The sequence below is a fragment of the Stenella coeruleoalba genome (assembly GCF_951394435.1).
Source record: "Stenella coeruleoalba genome assembly, chromosome: 14".
Taxonomy (NCBI): domain Eukaryota; kingdom Metazoa; phylum Chordata; class Mammalia; order Artiodactyla; family Delphinidae; genus Stenella; species Stenella coeruleoalba.
This window is the reverse complement of record NC_137160.1, coordinates 8781933-8796415: the sequence shown is the minus strand read 5'-3', so window position 1 is coordinate 8796415 and position 14483 is coordinate 8781933. Positions and strand designations below refer to the sequence as shown.

The 14483-nt window shown below is 33.9% G+C and overlaps 1 protein-coding gene across 1 annotated transcript in view; it reads left to right on the top strand.

The window, feature by feature from the left end:
• CCDC102B (coiled-coil domain containing 102B) overlaps nt 1-14483 on the top strand; it is a gene marked incomplete at its 5' end in the record, with an annotated part of 223675 nt that overhangs the window by 46394 nt on the left and 162798 nt on the right. Inside the window, 2 exon segments of the mRNA XM_079943339.1 lie at nt 827-1047; nt 9442-9550. Of these exon segments, the coding sequence (XP_079799465.1) occupies nt 827-1047; nt 9442-9550 (330 nt within the window).

Genomic DNA, 14483 nt, shown 5'->3' with positions numbered 1-14483 from the left:
GAAAAACCCCAGCATTTTTTTATGTTAAAAGAAGATATTTAGAGAGATTTCTCTCCATTTACCCTAATAAGCGACTCTTAAATTATCCATGCAGTAGTTTAAAACATTTCCCAAGGTTTGGGACTCTGGCCTCACAATTAATTCCTGTAAAATGGGTACCATAGGGAAATACCTTTAGGGAATACTTCACACTACCCACTTTTGGAATTTCTTGGTATATTTGGAATCTTGAAATTTCTGAGCATTCTGCACATAACAAAAGTTTGTAAACTTTAATCTAGCCGTGCATACACTTATCTGTTGATGAACCACCCCCCATATATATTTTTAAATCTGACAAATATTATTAACAACTCATGGAACATACTTTGGGAAACTTTAGGAATTCATGTTATCTCTTTAAATAGTTTGTATTATTTACCCTTTATATTATTACCCCTTTCTATTTAATTCCATCTCTAAAAACATAAAATCAATTAATATCTTGCTTTTCTATAATTCCGTCTAAAATGTTAAGCTTTTCATGATGTATGGAGTGTATGTTAGATATAACATAGTCCACTGTAAATGGAAAATTTTAAGAGACCGCAGGGAAATTTATTTTATTGGAATATGGTAGAACATTGAAAGGAAAAAAAAGCCTAAAAATATATAAGTTAAAGTTTGTCCATATAACACTATTAGAGAATGATAAATAAGTGAAAATATGAATTTGATGCTGAATCGTAACATTTTATTTCCTTTCAAAAATGTTTTCTTCATGATTTTTCTACATTGGATTTTAAAATTCAACAATAATAATTGTTTTGTATTTTTTTTCTTTCAGGAAGAAGGTTTGATTATTGACCCATTAAAATTAAATGAAGAGGTGAAACTCAATCTAGATTGTCCTGATTTATTCAAGAATGGTGGTTCTGAAAACCGTACAGTGAGACCTGGATTAAGACTGCAGGCAATAAATCTGCCTCTGGAGAATGGAGTTCCTGAAATTTCAGCTTTGCAGGTGAATTTGGATGAGTTCCAAAAAATCTTATGGAAAGAAAGAGAGTAAGTACTAATTATTGTCTTCCTTAACCAAGTCTGTTTTTCAAACTTCTTAACATTGTTAAGTCTCTTAAACTAGCCATCTGCTAATGTATTTTACCTATGACTAGTCATTAAGTACTAATATTTGAAAAATGAGTTTGAATTTTATATTCATTTTTTGAATTTTGAAAAATAAGTTATAACAGGTTCATTTTTATCATTTTTTATCATAACCTTGTTCTCATCTTCTCTGGTAGATCACCCTCATTATATTTGAATTATTAATGTTTATGATAAAAATAACCTGTGTATTATCTAACTTTTACAGCATTCATAGATTTCAGTGAGTCAATAAAAATGAATAGATATGTTAATATTCATAAGGGGAAACTCACAATTTTGTGAGGTACTGATTACAGAAAAAGATGCTTTATTCATTGACCATGTATAGTAGAGAGGAAGGAGAACTAGACTTGATTAAATCACCTGGACATTCATCTTGCTTCTGACATACTCTAGCTATACGATATTGGGTTAGTAAAGGGTGTGCTATTGTCAACTTTGTAAAAATATGGACAGTGATACCTGTGTTCCAATGATCTATTGTTTTATAACAAGTTCACAAATGATGATTATTATTGAGACAACAATCACCACGTATTCTGTTCATGAATCTTGAGCATGGATTTCTATGGACAGCACATCTGTTGCTACATGTGACCTCAGCTGGGATGGCTCCAGGGCCGAGGGTGACTTTAGGTGCGGGGGGCAGTGTAGGATTATCTGAAATCTCACTTACTCCCATATCTGCCAGCTGATCTTTTTTCTCATCTGGGATCTCAGTTGGAACATCTGTATATAGCCTATCTGTGTGGCCACTTGGCTAACACACGGCATAATGGCTTGGTTGAAAGTGAACATCTGTCAAGCACAGAGAGAAATAAATGGTATTTTAATGACCTGGCTTTAAAAGTCACATAGCATCACTTCTTCCCTCTTCACTGGATTCTTATGAGGATCAAACACAATGTCTGGGAAAGTGGCCACTAATATGAATTACTCAATATGGGTTTTTTTGTTGCTGTTCCCTCATGATCACCCTAGAAACTAATAAGTGGAATATTTGATGTACTTTAAAATGTGGTCCCCAAATCTGAAAATAATTATTTTTCCATCTCTTTAGTTATAAGACTCTGAATGGGCAGAATAAAAAAAAAAAACTGGGAGTGATGTATATTATCACTAAGTATGAATATAATTATATATTATATAATGGTTTTAATTTCCCTGGTTTACATGGATTGAAACAGTGATAAGTATGCACGCAAACCTTTCACCAGTACTACAAGCTCTTTATCTGCCCATCCTTTTCTGTCAGCCACAAGTCCTCTGAAATTTATTCCTACCACTAATTCCCTTTTTCAGATTCTTTGCCTATACCTCACCACATGCACAGATTGTGATAATACAAGTATCTGTGTAGAGAATAAATATTTATTATTCTACCATCAATTGTAAATTCCTAACAGAGGCAATCAACCTTAGTAGAAAAGAGAATAAAATTGAACGCCTGCACCCATATTAACAATTAATTTTCTCTGGAACTACAGGTCTCAGTCAAGTTCTAACCTCTGGGCTTCATTTCTTGAAGGATTTAACTTTTTAATGGTTATAGACTTCTCTCCAACCCACTCACAATGCTACTTCACCTACATAACATAATAGGAACAATGTGAAAATGCTGTTTCCTGCATGTAAACTCCCCAAAGTACCAGTTTTAATGATACACATGTGTGTCTTTACACTCTCACTTGTACACATGTACATGTACATATATATCTGACTTCCTTGGAATAAATGAACAATCCCCACAGTATTAAGTAAGTCCCCCAGTTCTCAGCAAATTCAGCATATAAACAAAAGACAGGCTGGAGAATAAGGGGGAAACGGGGCCTTTGATTCCATTTTGCTTCCTCACTCTCCTCTTTAAGAAGCAGTCCCACGGGTGTGATATGTCCATGAATTAACATTAGCCTGCAATCCACATGAGGCCATGGCAAAGCCTTTTTTTCTATCACAAGAGAATGTTTCCCAAGGATACAGTATATACTTTTACTATAAATCTGTCTAATCTTTTAAATCCTTCCTCCTGGAATCTCAGTGAGTGGGTGGCTGGAGTTGAGAAGATGTGAATGTAATTTTTTCTATGTTCCCAGCTAGTGGGAAACTTCTCTTGACTAGAGCACAGGAATCAACCTAGAGAACTCAGGGAATCATTTCCACCATTGACTGACTAGAACCCCCTCATCTAAAACACTAAAGTTTATCTATTATTTGTATTATTCATACTGTTCAGTTTGATGAATAATCACCCAGTATCTGGAAGCTGCTCATGTACTGAGAATTTGTATATTTCTGATCTCTTAAAAAAACCGACCTTCCCAGGTAGGAAATTTGAGATGAGGGCAGGAAGACTGATCCTCGTACAGAGCTAGGTGTACCTAAGCATTTAGGAAGAGGAACTTTGGCAATATTACGTCTTAAGTAAGAGAGATGGTGAGGTAAAATATTTTGATATGCTGTTTTAGCCTTTAGAATTAGTTCTAAAGTTAAACTGCAGATGGCACCTGCGTCCCTTACAAAATGTTAGCTTTCTGTCAATGTGAGCTTTAATTGCCCTTTCAATTTTATTTCCTTAGTTTGTTTTCTATATAAGAAGAGCAGTATGCTTCAATTATTTTTCTTTGCTTCATTAAATGTTATGTTTTTTTTCTCAATAAAATGAGATTTTAAATCTTGGTGAGATAGTACAGCCAACTGAAAATGCTCCAATGATTAGCATGAGAAAGAAATCTATGTATCTGGTTGTGAATATTCCTCAAGACAATGAAAAAATTGCATGCAAGTCTGGTTAATATTATTTAATGTAATATTGTTAAAGAATAGAAAGTCAGATCTACTTTACTTATTTATTCACTGTTACTAATGGGCTATACAGTAAGCTTATAACTGACAAATAAAATTTGTATATATTTAAGGTATACAACATGATGTTTTGATGCATATACATACTTGGAAATGATTACCATAATCAAGCTAATTAACACACCCATCACTTCACATAGTTATTATTTTTGCATGTGGTTAGAACACTTATGATCTACTCTCTTAGCAAATGTCAAGTGTACAGTACCATGTTGTTCACTATAGTCATCATGCTGTACATTCATCTTTCTTTTTTTTTTTTGCTACTGAGTTGTATGAGTTCCTTTTATATATTTTGGATATTGACCCCAGTGTGGTGTGCAAATAATTCCCCCATTCCATAGGTTATCTTTTCATCTTGTCAATTGTTTCTTTTGCTGTGCAGAAGCTTTCTAGTTTGCTATAGTCCCACTTATTTATTTTTGTGTTTTTGGTACCTGTGCTTTTGATGTAGAATCAAAATAATCTCTGCCATTACTAATATTCAGGAGCTTTCCCCTTATGTTTTCTTCCAGGTGTTTTACATTTCAGGTCTTAAATTAAGGTCTTTAATTCATTTCAAGTTAATTTTTGTGTATTTTTACAATTTCTTTTTTACTCTAAAGTATGTTTGTGTTTTGGCAGTCCTGTACCTAATGAGAGAGTCTATCTCTCTGTGTAGACAATAAAAGCACTAGTAACTCCCTACCTCAGTCTCCTTTGCAGCTAGGGTGCAGACGGTTGACATAGGAACAGCTATTAAATGTAGCCACCTTGTTGTTTTAGCATAAATTAGTCCTCCAAAGAGATGAGAGCACCAGCATCCATCCTGGTGAGGGGAGAAGGCAGTGGCAGTAGCTACATCTTGTTTTCAGAGGCAGCAGCAGCCTCAAATCTCTGGTGACATCATCCCACGACTCGAGTTGAGGGGATGTTGAGGTCATGCTGTGATGTCTGTATCTAAATGGTGGCCCCAAGAAAGTGCTGATGGGAAGATTTCTATGGCTTTATCTTTGGTATTTCTGACTGCAGGTTCCCAATTTGCTTCACTGGCTCTCCCAGAGATTCTTTGTGCTATTAATGTCTTCTATTTAAATTAGCTATTTTGAGTATATTTGTTTGTTGGACACATAATTGATATCAGGAGAGTGTACAGGCAATAGGCAGTGGGGTCTTCATTGGGCCAGTTCTGTGACATGAGACGGGTCTTGTTCCTGGCTGCATAGCCTTGTCCAAGCCTTGGTCTCTTGTCCTCCTCGGTGTCTCTGAGCTTAACAGTATCCTTTAAAGTCATCTCTTTTCTAATTAAATTAACTATATATGGCTTTGGCTATTTGCTGAAAATGCTGAAAGGTGATGAAAATGAAAGATATTGAAAGATGTTACTGCTGAAATATGTAGTTATAAATAGCGAAATCATGAAATGATAAATAGGTTGCTTATTTAAAGTATACTTGTAAAAAATTTTGTTATTCATCATTTAGTACTAACTCTAAATTTTAGACTAATGAAAAAATGGATATCTAGATGTTATTACAAATTAATTATTTTTGTCTGGCAAAAAAATTTAATATTAATAGACCTCTAAGAAAATACTGACTAGATATTTTACAATGAAATTTCACACAGTTCAAAAATGATTAATATTTATTACCAGAAAGTAATGTTTAGGAATTTTTATCTCTGAAAAAAATTTTGATTAATCTTCCTGTCTAAATGTTTAAAATTTATGCCTATTTATTATGGGATCATTATGGGATGATTAACAAAGTATCAAAAGATTGCATAGAAATATAATCATATCTTTTCATAAAAATCATTTTGGTTCATACACTACTTTTTAGATCCTGCAAATATTATACATTTTAGCAATCTGATTTTTAAAAATTTATATCATCATATTAAAATACTATATTTTTTCTGAGCTTTGTCTTAGTAATTTTTTTTAAAGAATCTGTGCATAAAATATGCAATATCCTTTAGAGTAAATTAGGTTTTTTTTTTATTTGCCTTCTTGTAGTTCAAACAATATGATGATAGTTTAAACTTCAATTATAAATGTAAGTATAATTAATCAATTTTGAAAATCTCTCTAAAATGGAGAATAAATTGATTAGGCCAGAAAATTAAGGATTTAAAGAGTGCCCTCTGCTGCATAAATTTAAGTGTGCACAGTCCTTATGTCCTAATGCTTGAAACAAATAGTCACAATTTTTTTTATAAAGCTATGCTGAAAAACACCCAAGCATCACACTGCTATTAAATAAATTTTTATGAATTGCCTGTTCTCTCACTTCTCTAAATTGTACCATTTTACAGAATGAAATACATAATTTTCTTTCACTAAACTAATAAATATCAGTTATTTTATTTAAGATACATACTTAAAGAGAGAAATAATGCTATATTTTAAATGTGACTAATCTGCCTTAAATAAAGAATACAAATGGTTAACTATTCATGTTAATATGCTTTTCAAAATTATTCTTATTTCATGAACTGGCCTTGAATACTTAGTCTAGATGTATTCTACATATAATCAGATCTTTAGACTATATCTATACTTTATGTAACTAAAAGTTTAATATAATTTGCAATGTTCTTCTTGAACTTCTTATAAAACCCCTGAGGGCATAGTTGCCACAGTAATTCTGATGACAATTTCGAGGATCAACATTTACTCTACAGTAATTATAAATCATTTTTATGTTAATATGAGCTTTTTTGCTAACATTATCATTTGATTTATTAGAGTGTAATGTTAAAAGCTGACACTGATTTCTCAACATGTATAATTTTGAATTTGTAAATTTAAAAATGTAGACTTTTCTCAAATTTTCAAGTATAATTTTTATATTAATCTATTTATAAATAATTCTCAAAATTAATTTTGAGAAAATGTTCTCAATGTATGCTTCATTACACAAATGTATTTGATCAATATCCTTTAATAAAATTATTTTATTAATTTAAGATAGTCCTTTCACTGATGAAAACATTGTCATATTCTACTCATGTAATTCTAATAAATTAAAATTATAAATATGGTGATTCTTAAGTATTTCAATGAAGTCACAAACAATACAATTTTATTATATTTTTCAACTTAAATTTACAGGTTAAAGTCAATACTCAATTTCTTTTAAATATTCAAAAATACCTTATCCAAAACTTTAAAACCTGAATGCCAAATGCATAACATATTTTAATATACAATGGCTTTTATGTATTTTTTCTATATTTAACACAAAATGTTACTATTTGGCAATTTGTTCCCAATTTCTATATTTAATCCTATTCTTAAAATCTCAAACACAGTCACTAAGAGCAAATATCGTATCATGGTAAGCAACTGGGGTGTCACCAGCTGGCTAAATTTACTTATCTATCAGAATTTTTGGCTGCGGTTGTTAATCTGGACCTGTGGACATCTGTAGGAGTGTTCTGAAGAACCTACTGAGCCTTTTTCTTTGTTCATTGTAATATACGTACTGTGTTAATAAGGGATTCCAAATTAGAGTCCTATAAATAGTGCTGGTGTCTTTTGCAACTTAAGTCTTTTGAGGTGAAGTTAAGCTGTAACAGATTCTTTTATTATCCTCTTTCAATTTTATGGCTTGATTCATGCAAATATTATTATGTAACCCCTTAATGGGCTGCTTATGCATCGATTGGATTAAACTAATATATTTATGGCCTAATTCTATTCTGAATTCTTTTCACACTATTGCTACCTAGAAGATTCATATTTCTTATAAATAAGGAAATGGCATTCAATTTTGATTCTGGACGCATCTTCTAGCTCTGTGAATATGTCCCAAGATCTTTCTAGCAGCGTTATCACTGAAATAGATCTGTGTGTGTATTAGCTAATGATAAATACAGTAAGACTGTAACTAACAACTACAGAATCTTAGAGGCATGTAACAATCAGAAGTTATTTAGTTGGAGTCTGTGAGCCACTGGAGGTTGGTTAATCTGGACAGGGCTCTGCAGGGAAAACTCAGCTGTGATTCATGGCTCTTATCTTCCCCTGGGAGCAGTGGGCCTGCACAGGTATGTATTTCTCATAGTCATGGCCAAAATATAAGTGAGTAAGCCCAGTTACACAAACACTTTTTAAGTCTTTGGCCACATCGTGCCCAATAGCATCCCATTGGTAATGTCAGGCACATGTTCTATGTCCAAGGCACAGCAAGTGACAATTTCATCTTGTGTTTCACCACTAAATAACATGTATCACTATTTTTCTGGCTTGTTATGTTTTCTTTCCAGCCCCTGTCCACCACATGACCCCTAAATTAGGTCTACATATTTTTCATTTTTGTTGTTGTAGCATCCCCTTTTAAGTATCATTTCCTGTATCAGCTATCTTTTGCTGCATAAAATAATAATAATAATTCAGTAGCTAAGACAACAAAGTATTTTGCCTGGCTGGATGCAAGGTCAGCTGACCTCCACTGGACCAGCTGGGCTTGGCTCCTTGGTAAGGTTGAGCTCAGATCTGCTTCATATGTTTATTTGGGGACAGCAGTTCCCGCGGGGGGTAGGGAGAGACTCTTTTCACAGTGAAGGCTGAGGGATAAAAGAAGCCTAATCACACAAATTCTTTTCAAATTTCTGTAATCTGTCACATCAGATAATATCGCATTGTCAAAGCCTAGAATCCAGGGATGGGAAAAGCAACTCTGTCCATGGAAGGAGAGGAAAGAGAATGAGTATTTTTAACAATAATCTACCACAGAGATGACTGACCACTTGCAAAGGTGGATATATGCTAGTTACCACCAGAAATAAACAATTATTTTCAGTGACTCACTCTAATAGATGTGTGGGCATGGAAAAAATAAATCAGTGATGAGATATTAAAGGATTAAAGATTTTCATCCAAGTTCTGTCACTTATTCTATAAATAAAGAAATTAATTTCAATTATTCTAAATAATTTAAATAGAGATCCCAGTGAAACTGCTTTATTAAAACAGAATTGCAGATATTTAAAAAGTATTTTTATATCTCCAATAAATGACTGATTTCTTAAATGGTTATGTGGGCTCCTTGGTATTCTCTCTCATATCAAAGAATTCTTCATTCATATACAGGCACGATATGAAGTTGGATAAAAACCATGTTAAAATTAGAAACATATATATATCCTCCCATGTAAGGAAACAATATGAATAAGAAGCATTGAAAGAAATGAATGAATAATTCAGGAGACAGCAGGCAGAAAGTCAATTATTTTAATACTGGCAAAGCCAAATTAAATGTGTTTAAACTACTGTAAACCAACTTTTATTCAATATTTTTAATAAGCTGAAAAAAGTTTTCTGTCATGACAATGATCATATACAAATATAAAAAATTAGGAAAATGGAAAATCTAAAATTGAATGCATTCCTAAAATTATTTTAAAATTGTAAGTCTATTTTGCTTTTAATTCTCTATTTAGAATGCGCTTATCTTTGGAAAAAGAAATAGAACGGCTGGAGTCAGCTTTGTCTGTGTGGAAATGGAAGTATGAAGAACTGAAAGAATCAAAGGCAAAAAGTCTGAAAGAGGTAGGGAGACGTGTGATGGAAAGGAAGCAACTGACTGTTTTCTCTGTTTCAATGTGTAACCTGGTGGGCAGAAGACTGAGTAGACAAGAGGAAAGGAGGTTAAAAGATTGAATTCCCTCTATAAAAGGAATATTTGAACTCACATATTAATAGTGGACTCAGTCAAACTCAAGCCATAAGAAATCTTGTTCTAAATAACACATATTTTTAATGATCACCCACATGACACAATTAGCTATCCATTCCAGGCACATGTGAGGGGACGGACAGCCTAAGATGCCATCATATCATAACATCTATAATAAACAACTTTATCTTACTCTTTTATAAAGGATTCTGAAAATATTAATTTATCTTTAGTGTGTTCAGGTTCTTTTCACATTGGCATTATAGTTACTCAGAATCAGCCATTAGCCTTTATACATTTCCTTTGCATTTTCATCAATAAAATGCTGTCATGAACACTTTCCATGATTTATTAATATTCATTATTTAAATAATATTAATTGTGTGTATTTTGTGTACTAAAGCACTATGCTAGGTAAGTATGTGGGATAGAATAATGAGCAAAGCAAATCAAAGAAAAATGCTGAGCAAAAATAATGACAAGCTAAATGCTCCCCAATGAGTTAGCATTTAGTTCATCTGTGTGCTATATACACGCATATATATATACACACATACAAACTGTACATGTGTTGACAGCTGTCGAAAGAAGCTGCATATCGAAATCAGTTATGTAATCATGCCTTAGTCTAAAGCACTCCTCCATCAGTTGTTTAAAAAGTGGGAAGCAGTATTCCTCTTTGTTTATGAAATTCCATACGAATGTTGTTTCAGCTTTGTTTCCAGCAAGTGATAAAGTGTAGAGTCATTGACTCAAGTTTGCAGAAATCCCATGAGGGAATATTCAAGAACCTTAGTTGCCAGCACTTGCCTTATTTATGGGTCACATGCAGGCATCCTGATGTTCATAGAGCATAGTAATCATCATGCAGAGGTTCAGAACTAGTCGACTATGTCAACCCTGCGGACCACTGAGATTTGAAAAGAGGGAGGGACTTCCCTGTCGGTCCAGTGGTTAAGACTCTATGCTTCCATTGCAGGAGACATGGGTTGGATCCCTGGTTGAAGAACTAAGATCCTGCATGCCGCGTGGCACAGCCAAAAAACTAAATAAATAAAATAAAAATAAAAGAATGTTTTCCAAGAAAAGGGGTGGGGGGAACTTCCCTGGCAGTCCAGTGGTTAAGACTCCATGCTTAGACTGCAGGGACACAGGTTTGATCCCTGGTCGGGGAACTAAGATCCTGCATGGCCCACAGCACAGGCCAAAAGAAAAAGAAGCTGTTCCTCAGCTTTAAGAAACTGTTGAGTATTTTGCTCAAAGGGAGCTGCTTCCCCTCTCCTTTCACCTTATATTCTTTCCATTCCATAGCTAGAATTGAAAAATGACATCTACATTGAAAACATACAAGAAACAAAGTCAGTAAATGAAAAGAGGGAGAGAGTTTCCTAATACCCTTAAACAAATATCTCCTGCCTAAAAATCATTTATTAACAGAAGGTAATTTCAGTGAGAACCACAGAAGGTTAGTTTGGGAATATTTCTCAATGAGGGGTAATTTAAACAAAGCTAACAAGCTAGATAAAGTTTATTTCTGCTTTATAAGTTCATGTTATACTGTCAGAGTGTTTTTGTTTCCAGCTTACACTGTGGGCATGTATGTAGTGTATGCGTGAACACACACATGCATTTGTGATGGATTCATCATATTTATATTCACAGGTACCTAACTGAATGTGGTCTCTGGGTGTGAGCACTGACAGTAAACTAATGTTCTACAGGAACAATATCTCATAACACAAAAACCGTGTTATGCTTAGAGTGTAGGTGTGTTTGTCTTATAACGAGTTTTAATTTGATTGAGAAAACTAATATTTAAGATAGAACTGGTCTTCAATTTAATTAAAATCATGCATTTACAATCTCTTGCCACTAATGGGCAGTGCAGACTTGATAACATCAATTTAACATTTCGAAAGCAGCTGTTTTTGAAAAAAGTCATGGTTTTCAGTTGGTTTACAAAACGATATGTATATTTTAAAATGTTTAATGTTTTCTATTCAAAGATGATATTTTGGAGTATCAAATTGGAAAATGTCTACTTTAAATTGCTTAAGAAAGCTTTATAGATGAGAAAAAATAAAATCAACATAGCATTTTACAGTGTAAATTGGGTCTATATTTTGACACCCATACAGAAGTATATATTAATACATATGTGACCCTTCTACTAGATAAAATGATAGGGCTTTTAGGGGCTTCCCTGGTGGCGCAGTGGTTGAGAGTCCGCCTGCCGATTCAGGGGACACGGGTTCGTGCCCCTGTTGGGGAAGATCCCACATGCGGCAGAGCGGCTGGGCCCGTGAGCCATGGCCGCTGAGCCTGCGCATCCTGAGCCTGCGCGTCTGGAGCCTGTGCTCCGCAACGGGAGAGGCCACGACAGTGAGAGGCCCGCGTACCACAAAAAAAATAAAAATAATAATAATAATAATGATAATAATAATAATAGGGCTTTTGGAACAAAGGAAACTTCAAGACTGTTATGGAAAATTTGTTTAAATATTTAAACTTTTGAATGTATGTTTCAGTTAGAGGAACTACAACTTTGAACTTTGAAGAAAAGTGACAATGAATGAAAGGAAGAGTTTTTATTGTAGATGATGGAAAGTTAATTTAACAGAGATTTAAAAAATATTGTTTGAATTATTTATATGGGATTATTTTTAAAAAATGTTTCTTTCCACTTCCTAAAGGCGGTTTATGATATTCATAGAGCCTTTGGAAGTCATGTGGCATAAACATATATTTAAGTTATTTTTATAGAACATTATGGAATGTTTAAAAAATTTTTTAGACAATAAATAAAAATAGTCGCATGTAATTTTTATATATTCTTTGTGTAATTGTTTTATAATAGATTATAAGAGAACAGTAATCTTACGGTACATTTAGAAAGGTCATTGTACAGTAATTAAAGTGTAAAATATTTTAAATTCCCATAAGTTGATTGACAATCAGAAAAGGTTATTATGATACATCCTCTGGACCTTCACATGAATTCTCCTTTCTTATTCCACTTCTCAACAATTCTGATAAATGACCTTTTCTTTCACTGTAGCTCTTCATCTATGAAAATTTTTGAATACCGTGTAATTCTTTTTTAGATGCATGAAACTTACAAACAAATACATGCCTGGCTAAAAACTGGCTGCTGGAAAATTTAGCAATTTTTAGAGCTGGAAACAGATGTGCTTAATAGACCAGAATTTTTAAAAATGTATTTGGAAGTCTGGTGTGCTTTAGAGGGAGATCTTTCTTAAATTACTGACATTTAGAGAAGAGTAAATATGAGAATTTAATTGTAAAATCGAATAAGTATTTAAAATGCAACCAAGATGATGAGCGGCGGAGATGGTTATATTCAAAATGCTGTTCCCATGCTGAATCTAATACTTAGTCAGCTTTCCTCTGCACGTCTGTAAATACTGATTTGGAATTAGATTATGAATTCCAAGAGTGCTGTAATGACAAGTTTTATGAAATCTCATGATCTAGAGAATCAAATATTCAGATAAGTAACATTGATTACAAATAAGTATGGTACCTTGCTTTAACAATAAATGACTGATGCTTTTCATAATGGAAGATTTTTTTTTTACCATATGTGGAGAAAACTGCTAGCATTTTAAAATTGGTCTCAAGCTAAAAAAATGAAATTGTAACTTTTTAATCTTCCTTTGAAAATTTTGCATTTTTACCTGGTATCTTTTTAAGGATTTTATTTAGAAATCTTTTACCTTTTTGTGATAATAGCGACATTTCTAGTAGTTTATAATTTACAGTGTTCCTTTACGAATAGTTTATAAATATTTTATAAATATTTGTATGAAGTACTTAGGGAGACACAGGCTTCATGGGGCCTCTTTATGGCACTAATAGCTGACATTGAAGCCTTATCTGAAACACCTCAAAACACCTTTCTAATTTGAGGGAAATAGAAGGTTAGAATTATGAGTTATCTGTAGCTAAAATTCTATACTGATACCTTCACTTTAAAAAAGGTTGTGTCAAATGGGAGCTACTCTGCCCACATAAAGAGAGGGTCCTTGAAGATACTTAATTGAAATAGGTATGTGGTAGAGTATGAGTACAGTTCTTAGCTCGAAGCTAATTTCAAAGCTGTCTCATATTGCTATTTTTGTGGCTTAAAGGAAATACTCCCTAGAAATGACCCAGAACATTAATGTCTGTTGTCAGTTCTAACTCCTCCCCTCCCCTCACCCAGGCGGAGCCATCCTGTCTCCTCCTCTTGCCCTCTCCTCTAGGTCCCTTGCCCAGCACTGTTGACCTATTCACTTGTCCACCCAGCAAGCAGGGTGATAGCTCTCAAAACGTAAACTGGATCATAAAAACACTTCAGTGACTTCCCACTATCCAGGTCCAGCTGGCTAAGCCACCTGATGTTGACAGTGTAGTGGGTGCCCGGTAATAATACCCCTCTTTCCACCCCAACTGCTCTAAAAGGCAATGCCCTAAATTCCAGCAGACAGTACCCAGCAGTGAACTATTTTTGATGCATATACATTCCCTACCTGTGTTTGGAGTCCAGCCTTCTCCTTCTGTCACTGACTCTGCTGTGCCCTGAGCTCTCAGAGGTCATTTAGCTGGACAGTCTGCATCAGACCAGAGATTAGACACAGGAGAGAATGGGGGTGGGGGTCACGTGAGGACGGTTTGTATGGACCCGGCCGGGAGTGCTGTACATTGTTTCACTTATTCACAAGCGAGTACTCATTGCCTTATATATGTGTGTGTGTGTGTGTGTGTGTTTTGTGTTTATGTTTATATTTTCTGTTTCAGGCTGTT